Source organism: Lissotriton vulgaris, chromosome 12, assembly GCF_964263255.1.
Source record: "Lissotriton vulgaris chromosome 12, aLisVul1.2, whole genome shotgun sequence".
In the NCBI taxonomy this organism is placed as follows: Eukaryota; Metazoa; Chordata; class Amphibia; order Caudata; family Salamandridae; genus Lissotriton; species Lissotriton vulgaris.
The window spans coordinates 354,303,975-354,318,853 of record NC_141700.1 but is presented as its reverse complement, the minus strand read 5'-3'; the positions used below and the strand labels follow the sequence as shown (position 1 = coordinate 354,318,853).

General features: G+C 41.5%; 1 protein-coding gene across 7 annotated transcripts in view; it reads left to right on the top strand.

Annotated features, from left to right (window-relative positions):
- PHKB (phosphorylase kinase regulatory subunit beta) overlaps window positions 1-14,879 on the top strand; it is a 1,358,073-nt gene that overhangs the window by 1,181,276 nt on the left and 161,918 nt on the right. For 4 of the 7 annotated variants that reach the window (XM_086945119.1, XM_086945122.1, XM_086945118.1 and 1 more), the window contains 3 exons: window positions 4,248-4,329; window positions 8,151-8,208; window positions 14,630-14,720. In XM_086945119.1, the coding sequence (XP_086801245.1) occupies window positions 4,248-4,329; window positions 8,151-8,208; window positions 14,630-14,720 (231 nt within the window). Of the gene's footprint in view, window positions 1-4,247; window positions 4,330-8,150; window positions 8,209-13,296; window positions 13,388-14,629; window positions 14,721-14,879 lie in introns of all 7 variants that reach the window. The other 3 variants (XM_086945120.1, XM_086945124.1, XM_086945123.1) reach the window with 1 other exon arrangement.

Sequence of the window (14,879 nt, the reverse complement as noted above, 5' to 3'; positions counted from 1 at the left end):
TTAATACCTTTTTAGCCCTTTATATAGGAATCACTGTTATAAAACATTGCATTGTGTGAATTACTGACATATAAATTTGATTAAAAATATTCTTGATTTCTGGAGAAAGATGATAGATCTACTTCATTTATAGTGATATGCTTACCCTGTGAGAAAACAAATTGGCTTACTTTTTATATTTTGGTGTTGTGACTCTTTGACAAAGTCAGTAAATCTGCCTGCTTATGGTCTTGACCTGTGACACAGCTATACGCTGCTCTGTCAAGCCCACGCTGCGCACGGCCAAAGGTCTGTGTGGTGGGGGGTGTTGGCTTTATGGAAGGTATTAAAACATTATCTTACATTAAAAAACAAGAAATTCACTGAAAAAAACAAAGGTTAAAGTGTAATTTTTGTTCAGTGATTGATTTTTTCATTCAGAACGGGTGGCTTTGAACTAAAAGAAATAAGTTTGTTATCTCAAGTAACTATAACTAATACCCTAATGTAACTATAACTTTCACCCTAGCTGTGCACAGATAATTATCCCATATATTACATTTAAGACTATCTGTTTTCCGTTTTTACTAATTTTTGCAGATAAATACACACATAAAACTATATATTTTCTTGTTTGCATTTAATTTTAAATATGCATAACATGGAAATTCAGTTGTTTTCAAGTGATTCTAAATGACTACCAGACCAATATCTTTATAGGGTGAGAAGTAAAGGGAATAAAAAAGGAAGATATTTTAGCAATGAAGTTTAAACGGCAGTAGATATGACAAACGTTGCTTCTAAAATGTCCATGTTTTCATATAAGATTATTGATTTATCATCTGTGGGTGTTCATATCATTGAATCCTGTCAGGAATTCAACTATAAGCATACATTTGTAAGCTAAATAACTGTGGAAATACACTAGTTTCACATCACCCAAAATATATATGGATAAATACATATAAAATTGACAAAAAATAAATATGGATAAATACAGACTGATACGCCCAAAAAATAAATACCATAAAGCCGGGAGCCCTAAATTTATATCATTGATAACATCACTGCAACACTTGAAATTACATCACTGCGACATTTGAAATTGCATCAATAACGACAAAATTGTGCATGGCCTGGGTGCAAGTTATAGCTGGTCCCCTCACACACCAACAGGCCCCTTGGTGTCATGCTTTATCATTGGGGTCCTCGTACCCCTCTACGGGGTACGGCGTGCTGCAACCTACGGATACGCGGGAGCACTTGTAATGACTATATGTGGTGTGGATGAGGTATTTAAATGTGAGTGTGTGGTGGGGTTTAGATCTAAGTGAGTGAAGTTTAAAAAGTACCTGGCTCGTGGGGTGGCAAAGAAATGTAATGGGCCCCCGGGCTGGTGCTATTAAAATGAAGTGTGGGAGGTTAAAAACGCAAAACAATGTGCATTACCTCCTTCCTGTGTGCGTCGACATGTTTCGGTGTAAAAACACCTTCTTCAGGACGGGGTACACAAATCCCCACCTTACTCACGTTTCTCTAACTTTTATCAGAGTCTTTAAAAAAAAGTGAGAACTACAGTGCAGGTAAAATACTGTACCTAACAAAAACGCTGCTTGATAGTCGACTGTTTTGAAGGGCTAGAAATGTCCCATGAGCCAACAGTCCAAACGTCAGGGTCCCTTCTGCTATTTAGCACGATTATAGCGAGGAAATTCCTCCCGACCGACCCCTCCGTGGCTCCAGTGATTACACCAAGGGGCCTGTTGGTTTGTGAGGGACCAAAAACAACAAAGGTGCTCCCCAATTTTGGAGGACACGCCCTACACCCAAGGAGTGGATTCCTTTTGTTTATTTACATTAGTCTAGGGAGAACGAATCCATTTCGATCAATTCTCTCTCTCCCCCCTTTGTTATTGATAGTGCAAGTTATAGCTACCTTAGGGCACGAGCAATAGTTTCTCGAGATAACTATAACTGCTGAATTTCAGTGTTTTAAAATTTAAAACGTAGTACGTTATCACTGTAATTTTCACATAACTATAGTTACACTTTAACCTTTGGTTTTTTCAGTGCATGATGTGTACATATCTATATCTGTGTGTGTGTGTGCGTGTGTGTGTGTGTGTGTGTGTGTGTGTGTGTGTGTGTGTGTGTGTGTGTGTGTGTAAAAACGTGTGTGTGTGTTCTTATGTACAGGATACTTAACAAGTAACTGTGCGAGGTGGTTCAGTAATATCATTGAATGTTTGTAAAGGTCACCAGAACCCTGAGGTCACATATAGCACCACGAGACCCATGATATATATTTTTTAATGTTACATGTTTATTTTTGGGTTGTTAACTTGAAAAAATAGCTTTCTCCAAAGTACAGTTAACAATGAGCACTAATTGGAGTAAAAATGTTTTGTTTTTGTTCACATTTAATCAATAAAATGTGGATCCAAAATGGACCATAGCGATGGTCAGTAGATTTGTCAGTCTGCATTTGTCACATATTTTTCCACATCATTTGCAGATTTCACCAAAATCTTTGTTTTTTGGACTCAAATACATGAAAATAATACTGCCTGAGAATGTGCTGTGTAATTTGCCTTTTTTGCTGCATAATTAAGAACCATTTAATACTTATTAGAACATTGGAATGTTGGGAGCTCCATTGCAGACAATGGAGTGCTCCCTGCTTCTACTGGCCGGTAAAGGCCCGCAAAGCAACATTCCAATGTTCTACAAAGGCTTCTCGAAGCTCGAGGGGATTTATATCCCCTCGAGCTTCGAGAACCCTAAGTTTAATTTGTTAGAACATTCTGCCTTCTAGTGGCAGAATGTTCTAATAGCCTTATAGCCCTTCGTAGCAGGGCTATACCGGCTATTAAAGTCCCGCTGTCTCGTTAAAGTCCCTCGCCAATAGCCGGTATAGCCCGCTACGGCGGGCTATCAGGCTATAATATGTCCCTCAACAGTGCATAATCCTTGTAGTGGCAACTTTATTTATATTACATATTTGTCTGCTTTTATTCCACAAAATGAAGTGATAAAAATATAAAAATGACTTCTCGGTTCCCTGTGAAACATGAGTTTGGTCATCATAATCGCAGTCACAAATCAGTCTGCGGAGCCACAGTATTAAGCAGTACTTTGGGACCAAATTTTATGTCAATGTTATCTAAATTATGCAGTACGAAAAAGCAAATTATGCAACTTTATCCAGCACACTCTCAGACAGTATTATATTGATTAATACGAGATACAAACAACTATGTTGTTGAACTTTGCAAATTATGTGGCATGTGTATTATATCCATAATTATGCTGTAAACCCTGCGGCCCAAGAATGTGATAATTCTCCAGGCCATTACGGTTGTCCATGTGATGTAACAAAACACACATATTTGCCATAAAAAATATAGCATACCAAAATAAGTAGTACACTTGGAAAAAACCTATGAAAGAATAATATTAATCCCTCCCCTGCTGATGACGGAACCGCTCCGTCATCAGCTACAGTTGAGCTGTGCTGATGACGGAGCGGTTCCGTCATGGCCCAGCCGCCGCCAGGGGCGGCCTTAGGCATGTGCAAGCTGTGCACCTGCACAGGGCCACCAAACCCCAGGGGCCACCATGCCAATATATATCCTTAATATAATAATCCTTTGAGGATGGATGCATATTTGCGTGGCGGCCCCTGGCAGGGATTTGGTGGCCTCCTGCTCTGTTCCACTTCCAAACACCCTGACCCCCCCTCTTCACTGGCCTCCGTGCTCTGCCCCGCGCGGACCCCATCTTCCGGGGGCCCCTACCTACGCTCCCTGCCCAGGGCCGCCATGAGCCTAGAGCCGTCCCTGCCACCGCGCCTGCGCGGCGCTGATTTCGCAGCTGGTGACGGAGCCATTCTGTCACCAGCATGCGGCCGCCCCGCCCCTATAGCGCTGCGGCGGAATAGCCGCCGCAGCGAAGGGGTTAAAGAATAAGGGTCAATGTTGCGGTAGATGATACATAATAGTAAAACTCTCTACTGCACAATGTAATGACAGGGAATGGGAATGGTATGTACTAGATGCCCTAGTGAATGGGGAAATGTTTGCTATACAAAATGTTCTTAACTAGAATTGCTGCAGTAGTTTTACTAGCATTGGTAGTTCTTTAAGCAGCGACCGAATAATGATGATCATTTTACCTTCTGTTAGGCACGTGTTAACGGCACTTTTCACTTACTTGCCTTTTGCAGAACAGCAGTTATTATTGCTAAACATAACACTTTGACTTCACAGGACTGCAGCTGTCTAGCAAGTCAAGCAATCCTGTTGAGTATTTTGTACAGACGAGAAGGACCCAATTTTATCACCAAGGAAGGTGAGTTTGTCCTTTTGTCACCCCCTCTTACGGCGCACAGTGTTGCCTTGAAATCGAAACACACATACAATGTCGGGTAGACACTTGCTATTTAGGAAATGACACCAACAGGGTTGAAATGCTAAGTTAATGCATAATCCTTCAAGTAGCAGTGACTGTTGAATATAAGAGGTCATTGTAACATGTTTTTTGTTGGAATTATCTAATAATGACTCTTTACGAGGGTTGATATATTTTATATTATGCTGTTATTGGAAAAAGTTAAGTCAATTGCTTGCCAAGGTTTAGCTGTGTTTAGTATCCTAGACGATACAGACAATCTGATTTTTCAGTCATCTCCCCTAATCTTGCAATGCCTAGTACACATAAAACACTCGAAGAAAGGACTAGTTCATCCTGGTGTCCTTCAGAGCAGGCAGAAATGTGCTTCAAACACTTGAAGCAAACATTCTTAGATATGTTTTAAGGTTTTGTCTGAGACAGCCCGCACGCGGATTTGGTGAAATCGTATGTTAAACATAAATAGCTTAAAACAGGCTTAGAGCCCTCCCATTACTTATTAGTATTTACCATTGATTGTTTCCGTGTCACTGTCAGTTCCATGTTTCTTATTGGTTGCCTCCTCCTGCTTTGTCCCTGGACTTGTGTCCCTGCCATGGAGATGGACTTAGCACAGCTTCCCATTTGCGGCCAGTGCCCATCCACTGGACGCGCTGTCCTCTGTGTACTTTTTGTGGTTGACTTTGTGGCTTGCTGTATGAGAGTGCATGGCATTGAACGGTCTCACCCACTCGGCTTCCTCGTGTTGTTTTCTTCCCCCCCACGCCCTCTGCCCGCTGTTCTTTTCATTCTCTCTCCCTCCTCCCACACACCTCCCTGCTGTTGCTTTCCACCTACCCGCTGTCCGTTGCTTCTGTTCCGTCCCTCCATTCAACACTTATATTGTGTTGCTTGCTTTCCTCCACGCGTTATAAGACATAATGCATAGCAGTGCAGGCTGCTGTGCAACATGGCTTAAAGGAATAAATAAGTGCTTTGACGCAGTCAACCCTGGCCCCATCTTAGTGCTTTTTACATGTATTCTAAGCCTTGTTGCACAGCAGCCCTCACTACTGTGCAACGTTTCTAAAAAAAACATTGACAAAGCCAATAGTTCTCGCATAGCCAAAACCTATTGGATTTAACAAGGCTCGTTTTTAATGGTTCTACCTGTCAAAGTTGTTTTTTTTAAAACTTTTATTTATTTTAGCTGTGTTTTGGTTATGATACCTAACCTACACCTTTGTTTTCGCCATATTGTGTGACTAGTAGGTGTGGTTTCCATTGACTTGTCAAAATGCTTTCTTTCCTACCTACGAATTTCTCTCTCTGCGCTTTCTGTGGCACCATGGTGTCTGCACACTATGCACCACCACAAGCCACTGGGGGTGATGACAGCCAGTCAAGCAGTGTTGGCGCCTGGGCTGTATAAGAGTGGGAACACCTCATCTGCCTGCATATACATAATGTCTTGATGTTATTGTCACGGGGCCTATCCTTCATACTGTAGATAGCAGGCAGAATGGTGCTACAGTTCGTTTTTAGTATCACTTATTTACCCGTTTAGCTTACTGGCGAGAGCCATTGTCCTTACAAAATACACAAGATGAACATCAGTTACAGAATGGGGCTTTTGGACAGTTGTTTTCAGCACTGGCTACTGTGATTCAGCAGGCTTCAGACATTGGCTAACACAGTTGTCCATCTGCAGTGATACCAGGACAGATGTGTTCACGCTGAAAAAGAGGAGTGCACACTCCCACATATGCATTATTATTTTTTTATCTCTAAGTCCCACCATTCCTACGTTCCCTATTTGTGATCAAACTTCTCCTCTCCCGTGGGAGGCTACAAAGGAAGACGGGACGGTACTAAGGCGGGACTAACAAGCCTATTAACGAATCAGAAGCCAGCATTTACAAAGGACAATGACACAAGACAATGAAAAATATGGTCGAATGGTGGGCAGAGCTACAAGTCCATTCTCCAATATAGCATGCCTCGCAGAGCAGCGTATGTGCTGCCCAGGCTCAACCTAAAAATTAAGAAAGTAACTTCAGCAAATCCAAGATGGCGGCACTCGCCTTTTAAAAGCGAGATCTATTGGTTTTGCCAACTCGTGTTTCCATTTTCTTTATAGACTTTTGTTTGAGTTTAAAGTGATTCCACCCACCTTGTTGTTTCTTTGCTTATAAGTTGTACTTGGACCGGCATTACAACCCCAAACCATAGATAAAAACACTCCAGGAGGTAGGTTATATCAACCTTATTTTTTAAACCTGATGAACAGTTGCACACAATCAATAGCTTTATCTTCAACAAGGTGAACATAAGAATGCTTATAAACAGTCACTAACACTAGTAGTCTTTACTCTACTGTCACTATTTCTACTGTTTATGAAAACCAATAATCAAGATATCTTGCAACTTGTATACAACACTTGCCTCCTTAGCAACTTATTTCCCTGTTTCTTACTGTGGATAGCAAAGTGGTGTGTATTTTTTTTAGTAAATAGATTCCTTCTGGTTGATGGAACAATAGACAGTCTATTGAGTGAACTAAAGTAGAGTGATGGAGAATGTTAGTGTCACTTACCTATCGTACACCATTATATGTACTTGTAAAGGGTTTGTTCAACCCTTTGGTCGTCTTGATTCTCAATAACAGATGTTTATTGTTAGCCAACTCAATGGTTCTCATTTTTAGTGCAGGATTATAGGCTAAGTAGAACTGCTGGGACTTGAGCGTCTGCATTATTCCACTCAGCCATCAGAGGCTGCCCCTCAGACTACACATTTGACATTTGTTTGAGAACCCTTGAACTGGTTGAGAAATGATCATTCTGTCTGTCCTGGTTTGGGGTGAATCGTTTGGAAGATTATAATGTAAATTACTGAATTCCACACCAACATTCTCCTCCTTACCTGCTGGAAATGCACCCACAAATGTCAACGTTCATTTGTGCATCTAAAATATCATGCGGCTGCGTCATCATGCCTTTTTACTTTCTTTTGCCAATGCTGTACAGCACGGTCAGTAGTTCCAACAGCAAGACCTATTGGTTTTGCCAGTGTTCGTTGAGTGTGCTGTGCAGGTTATAGCAGGCTGCGTGGAGTCAACAACACGATCTGTGACCTTCATATTAGATACATATATTTTAATGTAGTGGCTAATTTGAAAAGCTATGCACCTTTGCCATAGAGCAGAGAACCAACACATTCTTATTGAGAGAACAATAACAGTATAGTGTGAGTGGGGGTGGGGATGGTTCTGGGGGAGGAGCCTCCAGTAAATATAAGTGAAAAGAAAATCGTTTGTATGTCTAGTGACGGAAAATTACAGTCTTCTATGAACAAAAGAGCCAATGTAAGTCTACTTGGTAAGCAACCTCGCGTGCAAATAATTGTCCAAAAAATCCCACAAGTAAAAAAAAAAAAATTGCAGGAAAAAGTGAATTATAATTTAATCTGTGAACAACACAAGTAATATTATTTGTATTAAGGAACCAATCGTGAGAAGGAATTTTCCTCCTAATGTTATGTGTCCCCTGAAAATGACCTCGAGGGAAGTGTACTTAGAATTTCTGATACACCCACACACCCCCATGCATGAAGTTTACATGGTAAGTATGAGCAGCTGAGTAATAGAATATTTGGGTTTCCAGTTTGCAAACCTCAGACTCCCATTTTGCAGCTTCAGGGCTTCATCTCAGGTGCTTCAACAGGCGCAGTACTGTCTTCAATTGGTTTTAATGCCAACTTTCCTTACATCCTAAATCCAGGTACCGTTCTTGATCACATTGAAAGGATCTACAGAAGAGCCGGCAGCAAAAAACTCTGGTATGATCACTCGCTTTTCATTATCATGATTTATGTTAATTTTCCTCAAGGATGGAGAAGCTCTTGCCAAGAAATTATTCACGGCTCTTAAAGGAAACAGAAAGGCGCCTAATCCCGCTTGCGTACCTTCTCAGAGCTGTGTGGGTTATTCCCTTTATGTCAGCGGAAGAGTGGTGTTTGCTGCTGCGCTTTGTCGGTTTTACCTTAACGTGCAGGCTTCAACCATCGTTTTACGCTGACTCTTGACCGTTTGATGGGTGAGCCGTCCCGTTAGATTGTATTTATTGGCTATTTGGGGACGCCCTCAAACATTGTCTTGTGGCGCCCCGTGAGCAGGAAAATGCCCCCTTTCTCCGTTATAGGGGTGGTAAAATACAGTCCTACCAGGGTTCAGCGGGACCCTCAGAACTCTGGATCCCGGTGCCACTGCACCCTCTGCACCCGTGATAGCTATGCCCCTATTTTGGCCACACTTTGTGCCCTATCAATTACAAAATTAACGCTTACTTTCCCTAGTTAATTTTGTTCCCCTGATTATTCATTGTTTTTCCTCTTCCTTTTTTTTTTAGGAGTGTGGAAGAACCTAACTAAATTTTATCGGCCGGATAAACTGCGTGAGAGTTGAGCTGCCGCAGCAGCCAAGTCTCATTCCATTTTTTATTTTTCCACCCTTGATTGAAAAATGTTTTTCTTTCTCTCCACTTCCCTCCCTCATGACTCACCCTACACAGAGCCCGCAGTGAAAGTAAAAGTTATATTAGGCTTATATAAATGTGTAACTGAAACTACCTTTTTCTGTGTACATCGCTCTGATACCTTTGGGTCACTTGAACGCTTTATAAAACTCTTTGAATAAATTAATAAATTTACCAGGTGGTCATAGCAAATGGTACAGGCATACTCTAAAGCCAGCGAAACTAGAAATTCCATTTGGTTTTAGGCAACCCAGATCTGTACATTAATTCCCTGTTCCTTGATTTTTACCTTGTATTGCACAGTATTGGGGGGATTTACTGCACGTTACAGTAAATTTGCATGCAGTCAATCCACCCCAGTACTGTGCAACTCACAATTGGAGACTGGTTGGTGAAACATGTAGCATTACATGGGGGAAAGTGGTGCCCCTTAAAATCTCTGCCTTGTGATATTACAAATTGCCCTAAAATCTGCGAGAACAAGATCAAGGTAATTAGGAATGGTGGAGATGCTGTTGGAATCATGTCTACATATAGTTACATGCCTGTAACGCCAATGGTAAGTGATGCAAGCACTGCAGTAGTGTTTCCCTTGGAAGCACTATTCATGGTGTCTGGGGATGGAGTGGTGAGGTTGACAGAGAGATGCCTGGAAGAAGCTGGGTCCTTGGAGAGCGAGGTGGAGAGTGATGGATTTCACCTGTACGTAAGGGCAAAACTCAGTGTTCCTTCCCGTATCCCTCTACGAAACAAGTGGAATGACCTAAAGAAAGAAGAACGGAAAGCAAGAAACAATGAGAGTATTTGCTCCGAAAGCTAGAAATCTGCCTCACCGTACTCGAAAGGGAGAGTCCAAAGATGGACTAGAAAAATGATCCCCTATTTCCCACGAAGTGAAGCCAACTGCAGTTCCTCCTTTGGGGAATGTAAATGTAATATGGATGTTAAGTATACTACAGTGCATCTGTATTTTCAGAAAGCTGCTTGAGTATCCCTTGGCAGAAAAACAGATACTTGTCTGAGGCAAGCTACTGCCCCAGTGACAGAGCACTATGGGCGGCAAGCACTGAACTGTATCAGCTGTCACAGCAAAGATCCAAAGGGTCTAATAGACCAGCGGGCCTTATGGCTGAGTAAACTCCATGTTGGGCACTGAAACTCTTGTGTTTTATGCCAATCAGTTTGCCTGGGTTGAAAAGGCAAAATGGCTAAAATTCATTCATCCATACAAACAGACTAGAAGAACGAGGAATCAAAGAGATAAATTGTCTAGAACCCAAAAGACAGTTTGAGGTTGAAACACATTAATGAATATTTGCCTAAAAGCAAGCTGGCTGCCCTTAAGTAGCTAGAGTGAGTGATCAAATACATTGTTATTCTGGTTCTGGATATGCTAGAGAAGTGCAACCTCACTCAGTCCAACATGCAGTCATTTTCCATAAGCAACTCCTTCCAATAGGAGGGTGGATATGCACCCGGTAGTGCTTTTTGGCAAAATAACATCGAAAAGTAATTTTAGGAATTACTAGTCTGTCAGAGGAGTAACCTGAATTTCTTTATGCAGATGCTGTTTGAGGCAATAAGGTGTTGGAAGGAATCATTGAATTAATCAGTCACTGGCAATCACTGAGGACTGCATTCCTGCCAGTCGAGGTACTCAACAGGGAACACAAGCAACCCAAACCAGTTTTGGCCACTAAAGCCTCATCAGTGAAATGTGGCTCGAATCCTGTGGCATAGTGAGGACAGGACTCACATTGGAGCATACCTGTCACATTTAGTATGTCAACTGCAACAAGGTGAAGGATAGAATGTTTGAATTATTCTCAGCCACTGGTGATCCCGGAGGGCCTCCTTCCATGCCACACTAGACAGAGATTTGCCGTCTGCAAACCAATTCTTTTCGAGCTCCAGTAGGAGCAGTCCAGCCTTAACTGCTGGGCCAGGTCCTTCCAGACAGGAACTCAAACAATCCCATACCGGTCTTGGACTTCTTAGGCCTCGTCAGTGAGGCATATCTTGATTCCTGGTCCTGTTTGAGGAATACCCGCCTTACCCTACCGTTGTTGATGATATTAGAAGGCACAAGCCTAGCTCAGTGAAAATTCTTCTCTGTGCAGGAGTTACGCAAAGCAGAATTTGTCATGTCTGTTTTTTTGTGTGATACATACAGATGTATAGCTAGTTAAAGACTCTGAATTGGTTTAGATTATATTCATCTGCCGCAGTTACTAAAGATCCTTTATTTTTGTCATGGTCTCCTTTTTTTAAATGTGATTGTTTTTCAATACACTGACATTACGATTCAGCAATTTAGATTTTGCTACATTCCAGTATATTGTGTACAATGTCCTACCAAGCCACCTTCAGAGCCCTAAATGTTCCCTTTGAGGTCATCTGTAAATTCGGAAATGTAGAGGGCTGGGCACAACTAGAATCAAGAAGGAAGGAGGATCTCTGAACCTTAATAAATGATTGACAAAGACAATATTAGGCTAAAAGGGACAACTGCACTGATCCTCGACTTAGATGACACAGGGGACAGTGTGCAGGAAAGTTGATTCATCTTCAATTAGCCACAGCGAGATGGTATTTATGGCTTCAGACTGAGACTAAATCATGGACCTTGGTGCAGAGTTTGCAAGTGGTATTTTTTTTTACATAAAAAAGTACATATTTATTATTTTTTCCGTAGGTCATTTTCCATGCAAACTTGGGACAAGCTGGAGAAAAATCTCAGTCTTTCCATAGTTGTGTTGCATTTCCAATGTGTTTTTAAATACTTGAATTGAGTTAATGCAAGGGCCGTTTTATCCCCTGGATTGTGTTGTTTTCCTGTGCACGATAATGTCATAGTGTAGTGGTGTTCTCGAATAACCCTTCTTCAGAAAGGTCTAACAGTGAAGTCATTATTCGCAAAGCAACAAAAAAGACGAATGTGGCGAAGCAGAATCATTACATTCCCTGCTTCACGCGGCTTGTCATTTAGGAAAGGCATTCTAGCTTAAAATTATGAATCAATAAAACATCAGGCGCAATTATTACAGGCCTATTTTGTGTGTTCATAGCAAAGGGTCTGAAAACCCTCAGATGGAAGTCGGCTCCTTTTTCTAGTCTCGATGAGGGTCTTAAAGGAGCATTGCTACCTAAATTCAAACAGGAAAGGAATGTGTCGCATACATGAGCTACTTTAGTAATATTTTAGTAACACGCTTGTGCTGGCATGCATTCAAAGCGCAATTATAACCACATTTTAACACATGGACTCTGTGTTGTATAAATGACAAACCCCTAAATAAGAGGATTGATTGGATTAATGTGTGTGACTGTTAGCCGGGTCTCAGTCTTTAGTCTGGTATACATTTTCAATTTCGAATTAAATATTCTGGATGTGTCAGGCTTTCCTTATATTATAGCCAGTATGCTGTACCCAAACCTATACCAATTGAAGGTGCAAAAAGTGAGACTCTTTTAGTGTTTTAAAATATTCATAAATATTCATCTCTCCTCAAAGTCACCATTAAATTGTGTAACATAGAGCTTTGGATAGCAGCCGCTGCAGGTAAGAGCGGTGGGGCTGGCTGGGGGGGATTTCCAGAGCGACCACAAGCGAAAATTAAATAAATAATTAATTTTTCCTCGTCGTCGTCTCTCAATCTCCCCCAGCTGGCCCCACCCCTTTTACCTGCAGCAGCGGCGGCTGATGGATAGATTTTGATTTGGTCCACTTCTGACTATGAATGTGATCACAGCCGGATTGCACAGTACAGCCTACGTATATGGGGGATCTATACAGCAGGAGCCTAGCGAGGAAGCCAACGTGACTTGGCCCAAGAAAGAGGCTTGTAAGAGGGCGTATTGGCAGGGCACACTGCAGAGCTGTGTCTATAGATACCAGTGCCAAGGTGTTACCTCTATCCGATCACACTTTGTCACTGGTCAGTTTGTGGGGTCACTTTAGCCCCCACTTGTGTCCAACACGCCTACTGACAGCATGCAAAAGTGGTAAATTGTTGGTGAGTAGTAAAACAACTTTTCGCAGCAATGTAGGGCGCAAGAAAAGGTGCCAATGGTCGGAAATGGGGTGCTAGGGTGAGCGGGTGGGCATCTAGGTTGTGTCCAATCTGAACCATGTTGTATTTTCTAATAGAAAAATGAACTATTAGTTGGGCTGTAAGCACCCCTAAAACCTGCTAATAGGTCAGATGATGTACTGAAGTAGCCACGCTTTTCCCCCCTACCAGTAAACGACTCCCGCCCTAAGATTTCAGAAACCTATGGTGGAAGTACTGCTGTCCTCAGTCGAGTTGTCTGATTTCTTCTCTAACCACGAAAGTATACCAATGTCTGTCATTCTTGTATTTTTCTCCTATGACTGTCATGGCTGCCTCAGGTTGGTGGTACGCCTCACAGCTGCGATCACCCAGAAATGTGCTTCTTCCATAGCCCCACATATTACCACTTTGCTGGTACATGGGAAGCAGGTAACGTGCCCGGCCCTCCATTCTGGTGAATGTGCGATGTGTGTCCGCCTTCCCGCTTGTAGCTACCGCTGTGTGAAAAAGCTTTGCACTTGGTTTTGCACATATGCTTACATTGAAGTTGTCATCAGTCATCGGGCATATTTTCTGTTGAGGAGGTGAAATAACTTTCTCTTCTGTTAAAGTGCATTATTAGTATGAGTTCATGTGCAAGTCAATATAGTTTGACTTTGTAGAAATTATTATGTATTAGAAAAAGATAGGAACAATCTGTGTAAAATCTAGATTTTAACCCCCGCCCAGATAATTAAAAAGTGGCATTAAGTAGCTTTGGGTTCAATCAGTCACATTTAGTTTAGTAGAGCTTTCTTTTTTAAAGTAGTATTTTTGCAAGAACTGAGAGTCTTGGTGGCATGCAGTCCCTAGTGCCTTTTTCAGAAGCTCTTCATGGAGTTCCTTCTTTAGTTGATGGCTAGGACAAATTTACCTCAGAATAGTTCCAGCTTTCACTGATTTATTTTTTATTTTTTTATCCTGTATCATCACTTTTGGTTATTAAAATATGAGTATGCTTTATGTCTTCATGTACTTAAATTGCCTCCTCATTTTAGCAATCTAAGCTTTTCCATATGCCATGTCCTGGCTGTTACTTCACAGGCAACGTGATGTTACTTAAGGAATGAATACCTATCATCATTTGAGAAGAGAGAAGGCATTGATGAAATAAAACTTTGCTTTGCTTTACAAATATCTATACAGTAGAAAGACATTTTGAAGTTCATATTTGTTTTTTTTTTCTTTTCTTCAACGAATAGAATACTATGCGCACGGTAAAGGAGAACCACACATAAGTCCTTTCAGTCACCTTATGAGCTGATTGAAAGTTCTACAATGACTGGCAACAGAAAAGAGCTAAGACTTTGCTAAGACTTTTCTTATTAATGACTTTGTTGTACCTTGTTAATAGTATTGATTGTGCCAGAGGCAGGAACCAGCAGATTAAAACATAGCTGGCTATGTACCAGGTGTAGCGGTTTGTTTAGAAGCCTGCCTTTTTACTCCTTAGAGGTCATAGAAGTTTCATGAAGGACCTCTATACTTGTGCCTCATGCCACTTATGACATGTCAAGAACAAACTGTTTGCATTTAAGCACATTGTAAATGTCTAAGCTGGTGCACATGTGGTCACAGGATCTTGAGCCTGAATTTAACCCTCGATGGCATTGCTCTGTTTTTTGCCCGTAGGTCTGTGGTGCGCTTTGCCGCCAGCCTATTAGGTAAACTAGTGGACAGCCTTGCGCCATCCATCACAAATGTTTTAGTTCAGGGGAAACAGGTGAGTCTGCATTTCTTCCTGAATTTATTTTTACATGCAGGAATGATCATGAGGAATTCTAGGCACTTTGCGTGTCTGAGATATCAATGTGAATGATTTAATACATTGAGCAATGACTGGTGGCTATTGTTTTTCTAATTGAATAGCCCAAGGGCTGTT